The sequence below is a fragment of the Anas platyrhynchos genome, chromosome 4 (genome assembly GCF_047663525.1).
Source record: "Anas platyrhynchos isolate ZD024472 breed Pekin duck chromosome 4, IASCAAS_PekinDuck_T2T, whole genome shotgun sequence".
Lineage (NCBI taxonomy): Eukaryota > Metazoa > Chordata > Aves > Anseriformes > Anatidae > Anas > Anas platyrhynchos.
The window spans coordinates 6,190,019-6,204,636 of NC_092590.1; the positions used below are offsets into that span (position 1 = coordinate 6,190,019).

A 14,618-nucleotide genomic window follows, 5' to 3' on the forward strand; every position below is an offset into this window, starting at 1 on the left:
GAGGAAAGAGAAGACAGAAGAAAAGGAGAGATAATAAGAAAAAAATGTGAATCAACTTAGAAGTGATTTCAAAGTTTAAAAAAATGTAATGTATGGCAACCAAAAATCAGACAATCACACTAGACACATACATACAATTTATGTAAGGCAAGTTATTTCCATGCAAAGCAAAGGTGTTGCAAATGCTTCTGTGAATGTAACCTCAGTTAAAAAACAAGAGCTTTAAAATTAATCATATAAATTAAAGATACATGAAGTTATTGTGACACGTACTGTGGTGAAATATTTGTCCAATCTGTACAATCAGCAAACATATATATATGTGGTATATCGGTGTATATATATATATATATGGTATATTGGATGCTATGCCATTACTGCCTACTGGGAATATTTAATTTCAGGAAGCACTACTAGCAAATGTATTTTGAACAGAGTTAAACGCTGGAGGAATTAAGTTAGCATTGCTTTCTGCTCGTAACTTAGAAATTGTAGGGAATTGTACATTTTTCTTTTAGAGGTAGTATATCACGTAAAACTTGGTATATTTCTGCACTCTGGTCTAAAAGTCAAAGTACTAATGCAAATAAGGGGAAGCTAGGCAATACAAAATTATCTGCATTTCTTTGTAAAAATATCCATGGGGTAACTGACATTCTATTCTGCTGACTGTACTTCAGTGTGTCTTTTCCACCTTGATGAAATTGGTCCTCCTGGCATAAATGATAATGAATTAGAGCAGAAATTGGATATTGGTAATGTTGTTTATCATGATGAATGCTACTTTCCAGCAGGTTACTGGCTGTTTTGTCACACTAATGTCTTTTGTTTTCTAGCTGAAGCACTTCTAATTTAGACAAAAGGAGATTACTGGGGAATGGCCATCCATTGGATCTTCAGGACTTTGGTGCTGTTGTCTTTCCAGTTATAACATGTACATAGTATATCAGGAATAGACAGCAAAATGCAATGTAGGATAGAGGCAAGAAATTGCACTTTAAACTGTAAACAAAGTCATTCTTTTCCTAAATAGATTTAAGAGCTGTTTTCAAATGCAGTGATTTCTTATTAGAGACGTACTTAATATAAATATATATTGTTTGATTTACATCCTCATTAAAGGAGATCTTTGGCACTATGAACCACTCACCCTCAGACTCTAATAATGGACTGATTCTGTATATATGGAGGGTTTATATGGTACACCAATCTTAGATTTACATTTTCAGTCATATTTCACCACAGTAAAGGGCGGGAGGGGAGGGTTAAACACTCTGATTACTTTGGACAGTATCACTTTTTTGCATGCTTATATTTCATGAGTTTAATGAAATATATTAGGATATTAATCATGTTTTTGTTAAAAATGATACTGTCATTTATCTCAAATGGCAACAATGTGTATCAACAAATGGACAAAAATGGAGGGATGAGCATTCATACAAGCAAAATAGCAATAGCGGGATCACTAGGGATGTCAAAGGAAAGTAAATGCTTAGAAAAACTGTTTTAAATTGTATTACTTGTTAATTTATATATTAAAACGTATTTAATTGGATAACTTTTGATATTACTTTGTTTTCTATTACATTTTTAAAGTATTGATGTTATTAGCAATAGCTGTTAAAGCTTAGCTCTCTTTCATGCTTATCTTTATTTTTAACAATCTTTCACACAAACTGCATTACAGTGTTAAAAAAAAAAGTCTTACTTTTTTCTGAAGTCATATCAACCTGGAGAAGAAAAAAGGGGAAAATTTAAAAGCTGCAATACAATAAGTATTTACTCATTCACTAGTAATACTGCTTGAGTCACATCCACTAAGTATATCAAGAAACACACACTGACTTAAACAGAACCAAGAAGGTATTTATGATAACGGTATGTATAATTTAACATATTTAGTGTTTCTAATAACAGAAAAATGTTTACTTTCCTATAGTTATAGTCTAGTATGTGAATAATCTTGCAATGTATTTTATATCAATGGGACTAGCAGCTTAGAAGGCCCAAACTTTTGCTTTATATTGGGTGTGTTGTTGCATTGTTCCTAATTCGTTTATTTTCATTAAAGGGAGAAGTCCAATAAGGTAATCTGAAAGCATATGCCCCAGCTGGACGGCACCTATCATGCTCTAGACCCAATTTCCTTGTGTATATTCATTCTGAGATCACAGTTTGCATTTTTCTCTACTTTTGTGATGATGAAAAGCAGGTGCGAAAAGGACAGCAGACTTACTACTGCCTAGGATTTGATGCTATTATTACCAACTGATAGCTCTGAATGGAAGCAGTGATAGCCCTCAGAAGCCGTCTTTTTGATTGATTTATTTTTTTCAGAGCATATAGATTAAAAGGGCAATATAATTTGTTTTCTTTCAAAAGAAAACATAGTCTTTGCTGAGAAAAACATGAGAAAAAAAAAATCAATGCCAGATTAAAAATTCAAGGAGCAAACTTTTCAAGTTGCCCTGTAGTTTGACTCTTTTATTCAGTTCTGCTAGCATGATCATTTGTCCACGTAAGGAAAAGACTTCTGATGGGTAAATATGGATGTGCAACAGTACGCAGACAAAGTTAGAAGTAGCACTACACACTTAATATTCTCTGCCAAACTTGTGGTAATAGGATGACTGAGAGGAATGAAAATCAGTTATGCAGTACTGTCGATAAATATAACATACAAGGTAAGTGAAAGCCTGCCAGATATTCTTTAGTGAGTATTGAAAAAGCCCACTTTTGTTTAAAAGTATTCTTTACCAAAATAAAAGCTATTTATTGTCTCAGGTAAGATCTTGCTAATTCTTGCTTTTCCAGACATGAAAAATGAATGTAAGTAAATCATTGGCAAGACTTACATGGTTATATACTCCTTGTAATCACTTAGGCTTTAATGTTACTAAACGTCACACTTAGCATATTAGCAATTATTAGCACTTAGCAATTTCCCTTATTTTACGTCCCTCCAAATCAATCTGGAATTATATCAGCACACTAAATATTATTATTAACATAATGAATTTTTAATTTGCTTTAAAAATGCAAAGATGTCTTTAGCCACCAATAACCTTGTCTTTTTGTGGTTTAGCATCTTACGTGAAAGTATCAGAATTCATAAATGTTTGGAAAAATAATTTTCCAGTATCTTCTACCTGGTTTTTGCAGAGTACAGATTTGTTAAAAACAACTTTTTGGGACTTCACTGGAAATGCGTAAGCAGCACTACAGAGGCTAAAATAATTAGTTTTGTGCTTTCATGATGAAATTGAATGACCACCTGATAATGTTGCTGTTTAATATATATAATGGGAATTAGCTTCTGACAATAGATAGATATCAGGTTAAACAAAAATGTTCCAGATCCACAGCTAATAACATTTGCACCCCTACGTTATTTTTAGGATGTGGGATAATTTTCAGAATCAGAAAATCAACACCACTTCCCGTTTGGTTGTGTGCTGAGGAGAATATAAATTAAATAAATCCACTTGCATGACCTACTCTAGACAGAGTAATTTTTAAAATGTTTATAAACTACTTTGAAAAGAAAATGTACTATTATACATCTCTAAAATCAGTGGAGCTGAATCAATAAAACTTTATCTACGGGAAAGTTAAACTCAGTAAATTCCAGAAGTGTTCCTATGGAAGATCCTTTTAAATCACTACAGATTTAATCTTTTAAGTTGTATCTATTAGTTGTATTTTAGCAGTATGCATAAACAATAACATGCTATTATTAGCAACATTACCTCTTCTTCTTGTTCTTGATCTGATTCTGATTCCTTTCAGTTCCAAATTGCCATGCAAGAAGGGGAAAACAGAGCAGGCAAAATACACAGTTTTTAGAAGAAAAGAGTGTAAAAAAATAATTTCATACAACACTTAACAGAAGACTATGCAGTATGTTTCTGCAATTGATTTCTTGTGTGAAAGGGGGCAGAACTCTGTACTGCCAGTGCAAAACACAAAATGCTACACCATCAAGCAAATTACAGACAGAAACATTGCTTCTGGATGTTAGACTTCGTGATCCTTATTTGTCCTAAAACTTGTCATTTATGCATGCTTTTGCACCTATAAATTGGCATGAATAAATATTTAAAATAGTTTTAAAAGTTGCTCGTTTAAATTGAAAATAGCTTGAGACATCTTATTTATAAATTATACAAAAAATGCTACAATAAAACTATATTACATGCTGAAAACACTGAAGAAAAAATCAAAAACACAGATAACATTTTGTTCAAACAGCCTAATGCATTACTAAAATGCATAGAGTTCCTAAACTGACAAGGACAGTAAAAAGTCCAACTTACCACACACGGGAAAAAATGACTCTTTAAAATACCTGACTATAAACCTTTGACTATATTTTTTCCTCTTACTCATTTCTTGGTTGTTACAATGCTGATTAGGATAGATTAGTATCATTTCACAGTACCTTTGTGTAAACAGGTAAAGTGATGTTTAAATTACATATGGCTTGATGAACAAGACCTCTTGTAGATTTGGGCTCCTTCATGAACGATAACCGTCCACAGGGTTCTTGAGTGGTATCTCGCACCTGGTGGAGGAAGCATATAGACATAGCATCTGTTATTTTGCTATATTCCCATTTAAAATACTTGCACCACTCAAAGTAATTCAGTAGAAAGGAGGCTAGATGTGGGAGAAAAAATAATGTAGGCAAAAATAACGTGTTTTTTATGTTATTTTCCCACTTGTTTGTAAATGTATATATGGATGTATTTGTGTGTTAAAGCAAGAGAAAACACAACTACATACAGGCCTAGGCATTAGAAACTTATTTACAGAAGTCAGTGGTAATGCTGTAATAATCTTAAAAGAACAGACACATTCTGGTATGGTAAGGTTTCTGTGATAACTTACAATACCTGTCTTTCACTGAAACAATCCCCAGACTTTGTAGTAATAACAAAGACTCATTTTCTAATAGGTTATAAAATAAACCATATGGCATGCATATTTATGCTGATATTAGCAATAACGTTTTGCTCAAAATTGTAGTATTAAATATTGTTTGTTCATTCAGCTACTCTTTTGGCTGAGAGGCTGAAAATAGTGAAAGCTTACGCTTAATTTCTGCTTTTGCAAAATGTTCTCTCAAATGTATCCATAAATCCTGTTCTTACACTGAAGACATTTGCTGGAATGTGTTTCTAGGTGTGAGTGTGACAACCTGCAAATGATACTACAGCATGTTATGCTCTAACATTTTGCAATGATTCAGAAAAAAACTGTTTCACAGCTGGCAGCATAAACAAGCGTAAGCACTTAGAACTTAAGATAATGGTGATGCAGTTTGTAATAACTTTTGTTTGTAATGTCAGGAGGATTAAACATAATGTCAAATACAAAGCATTACCTCATTCTTCATCTTCTGAACAGATAAAGATGATACAACTGGATACATGGGCATTAATGTTATCAGACTGAAAATAGTAGATGCAAAGCCCCATGTTTTTGAACACATTTTGGAAAACCCATCATGGAGAAAAATATGCAAAGCCAAAGATAGGCGCTGGCATAAATAGAGTTCTAAATTAAAAAAGCTTTAAAAATATCTCTGAGGAGGAGAAAGAGAGTTTAAAAGTTGTCTAGAAACACAGAGTAAATTTAATGAAATGAGTGGGTTGATTTTCTTCACTTGGAAGTTTTTGTTCATAAAGTACTTCTCTAAAACTGTTTTATATAATGGCTCTGCTGTAGGCAGGATGAGCCAGCAGAAGGAAAACACAGTTTGTTGGAAAAGCTTTGCAGAGCGCCTCTGAGTCTCTCCATCCAGAAAAGAAGGTGGTGGTGGCTCAGAGGCGGCAGCCCCCTCTGCTGCTAGCACAGACCACACTTCACATCTGCTCCCTACACATCTCATGAAAGAAGCAACTGAGCTCTGTGGCCCATGGTGTTTACATTGCTGGTTCCAAAGCTAGGGACAACACATTAGTTCATTTTTGCTGAATATGCTTTTTGTTTTGGCTTTTTTTTAACAGACTTTTCTACTCGCATAAAAGATTTTACAATAGAATACTAGCATAATACATGCTATGGGGATAAAACTAGGTTACAGTTAGACTTTATAAAAATTAATTACTTCATTTTTCCTTTGTTTTCAAAAAATACAGTAAAACTATCTTTTAAGTTAACCTTAGTCACAGACTCAGGGTTGGAAAAGACCTTCAAGATCATCTGGTCCAACCATCCCCCTACCACCACTGTCACCCACTAAACCATGTCCCTAAGCACCAGGTCCAACCTTTCCCTGTTACCTCTTGACTAAGGATAAATTAACTTCATCCAGAAACGAGAATTTTCCAGAACACTACAAACAAATGAACTATAATGCAGAAAGTCATCGTAACCTTAGCTACAACTCAAAATATCTAAAAAGGACCCATACTTTTCTTACTGAGCTCCCAAGCAAGTTCTGCATAGCTACTGAAGTGTATGATTAGTTGAAGAACACTTATATCTGTGTTTACAGCCCTATCCATATTGACAAATGTAGGGTGTATTGTGTAGAGACAGATAATTGTATTTAGAGCAAATTTTTAATAAAGTTCAGATAGCTATTTCCATAGATTTGGTAGGTTTTAACTACCCAAGTCAATGTTTAATCCATGACGATAAAAGAAAAAATACTGGACCATTCAGTCTGCTAATTTTATCACAAACTCATAATTAGACAAAAATAAAATTATTATCCATAGCTCACATATTGATATTACCTTAACGAACAGGGGAAGTCTGTTTTCTTTGAAGGCAAAAAAACTGAATATATGATGTTGCCCACTCTTTGTTAGTGGCACCAAATTGCCAAAACAGTCAACATAGATGGGTTTTCCTTCTAATACCTGTTGGAAATTAAAAAGAAACAAAGCAACAATTTATCACACTCATGGGATTAGGATTCTTCAGCATAAATCTACAGTAGTTTAGATCAATTTCTTACATTTCTAGGACTTGACTTGTCAACATTTGCAAGGTTTGTTATAAACAGTCACCTAAAATCTGTGGAAACATTTCAGACTATTAAATTCCAACTGGAATATATTGTTAATTCGGTAACAATACCGTGTCACTATAAATGACAGAATGAGCATTTGGTGTTGTGAATCTGTGCAAATTATCATTTTAAATATATTTTTATTTTTAATTGGATTAAATTTTAGCATACTTTACTAACCTGGGCTCATCACAACAGCCAAAAAAAACCATTTTCATCAGCATTCAAAGCAGAAAGCCTAGATTTGAATGGTAGGATAATAAGTCTGTTTGTAAATATCATTAAGTTGCACATCAACTTACAACAGCCTGTTGCAGCCGGTAAAGACAGTATATGTTAGCAGATTCTTTTCACTTTGACTGGATTTGGGAAGGTCTAGAGCTTTTGAAAGTCGGGCTTGAAGCAAACAAAATGCCCATAAATGATACTGCTTACATCTTTGGATTGCTATTTGTGTGGCCCCTCCACATGTTTAAATCTCCTCTTACCAATTTTTGAGCCGTTCCCTTCAAATCACCAGTACATTAATATCTCGTCATTAGTTACCAGAAATTCAGCCTTGCCAGTCAGTTTTATGAGCCCATATTTTACCTAGGTGCTCTGCACAACAAATGCCTGTCAGAGCTTCAGGAACAGTGAGAACAAATATTTTTAAAGGTGGGGTTCAGTCGTGGAAAAAAAAACACCATACGAAGACCATACTACTAAGAAGAAGAATATGCCATTAACGTACTTAATGCATTTCCAATTTGTCACTTCTTCTGAGGAAGCTGACAGATAGAGAGGGAAAAAGGCAGGCAGTTCGTTGGATCCCATACAGAAAAACCTTTGCCTGTTCTGCAACAGACATGACTTTTTCTGTAAAGCAGCATAACCTCTTTGTAGCAAATATGCTGATAAAATGTGACTACTGTTGACTGCCTTTTTGGTTAATAATATGCTTTTATGGAGTTATCAGAAGCTGACAATTCCTATCCTTTTGTGTCTTTGATTTTCTCCCCTTATAATACCCAGGTAGTATCAGGCTCAGGAAATGTAACTGTTCAGGAAAGCACACCACTCCAAAACTCACCTTTATGTAGATATTCCTCTAAGAGGAAGTTACTGGAATAACTAAGAAATTCAAGTTATCTCCCAACAGTTTGTTACAGAGCTAATTAAAACTTATGTAATGAATGCTGACCATCGGACAAAAATACCTCAATGTACTTGGACTAAACTCAGGACTAGCCCACATCCAAAGACCTTAGTTTTGAGCTACCTGAGGCAAAAAGTCCATTTAAAACACCTATCAGCTATACCTATCAGCTCACTTTTAAAGTGATTTACTTCAGTCTTGGGTCCTGTGCACCTAAAACCCTAACCAAGCTCTACAGCTACGCACAATTCTTACAAGCTATAGTGTTTTGGTTTTTGTTTGTTTGTTTAAAATAAAAGCCATACAAAATGCCTCTCCTCCTTCTTGTAGAACTCAAAATGTTGGTGTTGCTTCTCCACGTAAAAGTAGATTTCATAATAGTTAGTTGGAAGATGCTGCTCTAATTTTCAATCTTTGAATTAAAGAAATACTGGCCCTGACACCAGAGAAAAGCAGGACAAAGAATAAGAAACTGCTGGACTAAATGGTAATGCCCGACTTCATTTTACTATGCAATTTCCTAGCATAAAATCAGTCCAGCTTCTAAGTGTAACTGTTTAACAGGTCCACCATAAAAAGGCAACTTGGGAAACCAAATTTTTTCAGTGCAGTTTTGTCCTATGGATCTTCTAAGTAAGTCTTAAGTCTATAACAGAGAGCTCAGACTGAACCAGCTCACTCCTGTATTTACTCTCCCCTTGCATCCAGTTTAATGTTCCAGTTACCTCTTTTTTTTATTTGCTGAGGACTTCCCTGAGAATACACTGGACGTCCCCTTAAAATGCCAGTGATGCTATGGAGATGCTATGGAGAAAGCAAAAGATGCAGTTTTGCCAAAGGGACTCCCTTTCTAACATCAGCTAACCAGATGACCAAAAGACCCAAATGTAGACAACCGAATATAGATAACCTTCCAGCTAGCCCTGTGGACTATCAGGTCAGTAATGGCCCACTGCAAATAGGATTTGGTCACTCATATCTGGCAGTTCCTGTTAACTTGCATCTGCCTAAAGGCAAAGCTTGCATCTTTCCATGATGCGTGATACTGCATTTGTTGGCCCTTTTACTTTTCACTCCTTGTAGCAGGCAGTAGGCAGAAAACAGTAGCTTAAAAGCAGACATTAGAAAATGGAGAAAAGTGTTTAAGATTCTTGTACAGTACCTCTACATCTCTGCTTCTGGCCACTTCAGCAAAATTTTCTTGTTGTTCTAGAGTTTTATCCACCTTGTCGTCTGTCATGCAAAAACATCTTAACCGTGCTTCAATGGGATCATGTGATTTGGCAAACACCACAAATTTGGCCATGTAGGGGACACAGATAATCTCTCTGTACACTTGGGAAGCAAAAGTAACGGATTCTTGTGTCTGTCGACAGTCTATCAACCAAAATCTGTAAGTTAAAATGAAAAGTTGGATAATCAATGCAAAGATTTGAACAACATAATTACATAGTTTCCACCGTTGGGGCATTAGCTGGCAACCAGACCAATTGAAGAAAAGAAAAATAGCTACCATTTGGGAAGAATAGCTTAGGAGTGCTGGCAGAAGCCCTCCTCTGCTTTAGGAGCATGAAGCAAATTCAACAGCAAAAGCTTTTGTACCAGAACTTATGCTCCAAAATACCAGATGCAGACTTTTCATAGGATCTCCTGCTGCACAAATGCCAGGCCGTTGTTTGTGTTTCTGGTATGATCTCACTCACTTGGAAGCTTATTTGCTTCCAGTTACATGACTGGCTTTTAAACACTCTGAAGATTTAAATGCACGAACCTGCTTGTATTCTTATGTTTATAAAATATCTTACATTTAAAAATATGTTTATATAGTTAAAGAATTATAGATGGCTTACTGAGATCTGGGGATTTATCACAGTATCCAATAAATATTTCTGTTCCTTTATTCAAAAGTAGTCTATGGCCTCAACTTTGTTTTCATTGGGATTTATTCTTTATAGTAAGAATATGTGATCAACCTTTTGGCTTTTTTTCTTTTACCAAGAACTGAATATTTCCTAGACTAAGCTTGGTGGTCTCTGCTTTCCATCACTTTCAACAGTTTCTGGTGATACGTTTGAAATGGTGATTGATCAGATCATCAGGTCTAGAGACATCCAAAAGATCTCTGAAATTGTCTTTACTTACTTATCTGGTCATTCCTTGACTTCTAAGCAGAAAGTAAGTAGGGAAGGGTGTACTCCAAGCACACAGTTCAGATATCCCCTTAAATGTAAGTTTGCAATAGGTGTCTTTCATCCAGAGAAATAAATACACTATCTTTTTGGCAGCTGGTTGCTGCTAACCATCTGATGATGCACAAGAGACTCATGTTTCATAAAAAATCTTAGTAAAATTGCTTACATCTAACTAGTCAAATGCCAATCCTGTCATGTCTCTTCCAGGCTATAACTGCATCATTAAACTACAGAGTAAGCAATCTCAGCCTTTTATTTTTAGCCCCCTTATATTTTCCTAGACATTGTATAATTTCCTGTTAAGCACTGGATCTGTCAGTATGCTGCACCTGGGTGTTACTGATTTGCGTACAATTTTTTTTGCCCAGTAGGGATGTGGTGAAAGTTTCCTGCATTTTTAATGATGAGGAGCAGGAGACTGAAGTGGTTTTGGCATGAGTAGCTAATGCTTCAGTCTGTTCTAGAACCTCCACCTCTCACAGCTGAAATGTTAACATGCTTTGCCTAAAACATTTGCTTTTTTCCTACTAGGTAGCCTGAAATGTCCTACTGATTCAAAATCAGAAATGCTTCTTATGTGAATTCTGTCAGAGACTTAACTTTGATTTTGTGCAGTTTGGGGGGAGCATACTGAAGAACGGGGATATATACACTTATTTCTATACTTAAGCACTATTATATTTTGAAGACACACAAAGCAGGTATACCCAAATCTGATTGCTACTACACCCTTGCTTCATAGAGGCTGTGATCACCACTGACTCACTTTGTATCAGGGCTTCTAGCATTCAATTTAATGATGATTTCTTTCTAGAATATACATTGTATCTTCCACGCTGATGGCTCCCAGTCTGTGACTCTGCACCACAAGTCAGATGTGAAGGGATTCAAAGCAACAGGCAAATGCTATTAGAATAAATAACTGCGTCTCCATAGGGTGAGTACTTCCTACTGCTACTACATGTGAATCGCAACAAACCACCTCAATACATACTTACAAATGTACAAAGTTATCAAAGACATACACCACGGATGTGCAATTCATGTCTGGAACTTCAGCCTCCAGAGCAGCTCCCCTCCTCCTCACTGTAAGCTACAGGAACTTTATCCTTTCTTTGGGCCATTCAGGCCAGGATGGCATTGCCCAGTAATAAAAAAAAATTACAGGATTTCCCTATACCCTTCTAAAGACAACTGAATTGTTCTTTTGTAAAGATAACAACTTTCACTTAAAATAAGCTTTACAATCTATAATTCTAATACTTCCATTTTCTAGTCCCAAAACATACGAGCAGAAACGTACCAAACATTTTGCAATGAGTAACATGTATTGCCTTCTTTCTCAGATATCATTTCATTTAGTTTCTCTCTGGAGCTGATGACATTTCATTTACATAAAATTCTTCATGTGGGTGGAAAGTATGGCTGAGTTTGACACCCGTAGGATGAAGAAGGAAGTCATGAGAGGTCGAAGACACCTCAGAAGCTGCAGAAGCTGATATAATCTACAGGGGGCTTATTACTTACTGTAGATTACATGGTATTATAACCCACAACACATACCTTTCAAGTGTGATTTTTCTGGTCTTACTCATCCTTCGGTTGAATAATAGTGAGTATCATTCTGTGCTTATCTTTGGAACATTTAACAAACAGGCTGGTTGAAAAACAGAGGCTGATGACGTTTGAAGAGAGAAAGCATGTTTGGTACATAAAGGTTGTGCATACTGATACTTTACTTCTAGTGTGTGGAAGAATTATACTCTGCTGGCCTCAAACCAGAGAGGCTATATCCTCTGAGAAATCACCATATGTTCAAATCATTTTCTTCCATACACCAGGGACTAAAAAGCCAAAACAGATACTAAATTAAAAAAAAAAAAATGCAGCTCAGGAAATGGAAAACATCCATTCCTCAAAGTCTGCAGTTTAATTCACATGTATTTTAGACAAAAGTATCTGTTTCCCAAGCTCATTTTAGATAGAATTAGTCTTGTGAATGGGAAAATAGTTGTGCATCTAACAATTTAATTAAACATAAGTTATTGTGAATAGCAAACAGTCAGGCATCAGCTGATTCTCAGCAGAGCACAAGGCTAAAATGACAGATGCACTTTTAGACCAGGGTACAAGTGAAGAAATTCAAGTTAAATTGTCCTTCAGCAAAGATGGTAATTCTCTGACTTTAAATACATGAAAAAATCCCATTTTCTCAGTTTAACAGCATTTAAAATCATGTTTGGGTTAAGTACTCTGTTGAACACTTAGCTAGATAACAAAGAAGAGGCGAAACTCATTAAAATCTCTAAATGGGACCCAGCTTACTTAATTGCAATAGTAATCTAATCTAAATAGTAATAGTAATCCAATACTAAATAGTAATAGTAGAAAAGCCATCATGGGGATTAGGAAATATCCACCACTAATATTTATACTGGGCCGTAGTTCAATAAACTATCACCCTCATTCCAGATATAGTTCACGTGCAGTCCTGCTGGGGACTTCACAGTTTTAGAGGTTTTGACCTCTCAGACTTTGCATCCAGTCTCCACGCTTGGCTCTTAAATTAATCTGTAACTTCTCCCTTTAAACGAACACTGCAGGCAGCAGATGAAAGCTAAAACACATTTGAACGTCTCCCTCTAGTGGCTATTGTTAGTAAAGAAAAAGGAACTGAAAAACAGGAACTGCACATCAGCAAAGCATTCAACTTCATTGGAAGACAGCTCTCAACTGGCAAAGTATTGAAAAATAGTATTTTATTTCTCCTAATGGAGTGCTGGAGCTGAACTCATTTTAACACTGAATAAAGGTTTAATTAAACAACCTAATTTAATAGTAATAACTCTTAGTTATACAGTTATATATAGTAATAACTCTCCCCCTAATGTTTGCACTGAAGGAAATTCTTTGAAATTCATGGCATAGTCACATTTCCAAAGTTATCCAAGATTTTTATAATTGTTTATGAGACTATGAGCCCTAAATTTAAAACTTTCCAGGTCTTGGCCTTAACCCTCTGTCATAGAGATTGAGATTTTTGTGCATTTCTGTGATATAAATCATCAACAGAACAGAAACTCATATATTTTTTAAACAAAAATCTGTTTGTCAGTTACCAGAAAGACAGCAGTTCAATCTCATCACAAGAACAGATGGTTAGAAGAGATTCTACATAATCACAATTTGGTACACCTACAGATCTTTCGGCTTGGTTTCTCATTTGTTGGATATTCTGAAAGTAACATCTTTTATAAGATGCATAATGAGCTACCCAAATAAGGGATTTCCATGGAAATTTTTGTATTTCTGCATCTGAGCAGTAGGGGTAATCAAAACGAAACCAGGTTTTTCTAATTACCTGAAAATTGAACTGTCCCTCAGATTACTATTTCAGAAAAATGAATACATCATTAAGTAATTTCTGGGAACACGGCAGGCACTAACTGCAGAGGAGTAATGGCTGAGATGGAAATGACAAAAGCATAAGATTCATTCAGTTGGTAAGGGCTTTACAGCTCTCACACATCCTCTGTCTGGGCTAGGAGACTCAGAGCTTCCAAAATACTTGGCCAATGGATTCACAGCACAAACACAGCACCTATGTTCCTCTATGTTCCTTCCACCATTAACTGAAATAGTTTAAAGGAAACACTTGTAAAACAAATTCATACAGGGGAAAAAAGGACAGGCACTTGAAAGTAACATTGTAAAACTTGTGTTTTGTTTTATAGGTACCTGGCAGACACATTTGTCGTGAAGGAAACACATTCATTAACAAACGTGAGTGGTGTTGTTCCAGTGATGTCTTCCCATTGGGCAGGGGTGGTTCCTCCTGAAATAACAGTAATTTAAAAAGAATTACAAACAGGCAATTTCCCAATCTTCTTGCTTCTAAGTAATATTTTACATTTTTCTGAACTGTTGTTATGCAACTAGCAATTATCTCAGACATGCCTTCTCCTTTGGTCCATGTTATTCCGCTAGTAAGATAGTTAGTTTCCCCTGATAAAAGAAATCATCCACATACAAATGGTTTTCAAACAATGAGCAGCCGTAGCACAGGTTTATAAATGGTAAAGAGGCTAGAATTTTGGGAGGTGAGGTGTTTTTTTTCTGTAGTTTTCATGTATGCATGGCAAAATTAGCCCAGGTACAGTGCACTGAAATCAGTACTGTTATTCGGGAGACAATAATATTGTTACTGATAGTAACAACTACAATTTGTGATTTCTATAATCTAATTCCTTTTCAAATAGTT

At 35.4% G+C, this 14,618-nt stretch overlaps 1 protein-coding gene across 50 annotated transcripts in view; it reads right to left on the reverse strand.

Annotated features, from left to right (window-relative positions):
* ANK2 (ankyrin 2) overlaps nucleotides 1-14,618 on the reverse strand; it is a 332,755-nt gene that overhangs the window by 25,186 nt on the left and 292,951 nt on the right. For 47 of the 50 annotated variants that reach the window (XM_072036850.1, XM_072036851.1, XM_072036849.1 and 44 more), the window contains 6 exons: nucleotides 14,096-14,192; nucleotides 9,328-9,556; nucleotides 6,750-6,875; nucleotides 4,445-4,567; nucleotides 3,753-3,785; nucleotides 1,712-1,733 (listed from right to left, as the gene is read on the reverse strand). In XM_072036850.1, coding sequence (XP_071892951.1) covers nucleotides 1,712-1,733; nucleotides 3,753-3,785; nucleotides 4,445-4,567; nucleotides 6,750-6,875; nucleotides 9,328-9,556; nucleotides 14,096-14,192 — 630 coding nt within the window. The remainder of the gene's footprint in view (nucleotides 1-1,711; nucleotides 1,734-3,752; nucleotides 3,786-4,444; nucleotides 4,568-6,749; nucleotides 6,876-9,327; nucleotides 9,557-14,095; nucleotides 14,193-14,618) is intronic. The other 3 variants (XM_072036830.1, XM_072036843.1, XM_072036853.1) reach the window with 1 other exon arrangement.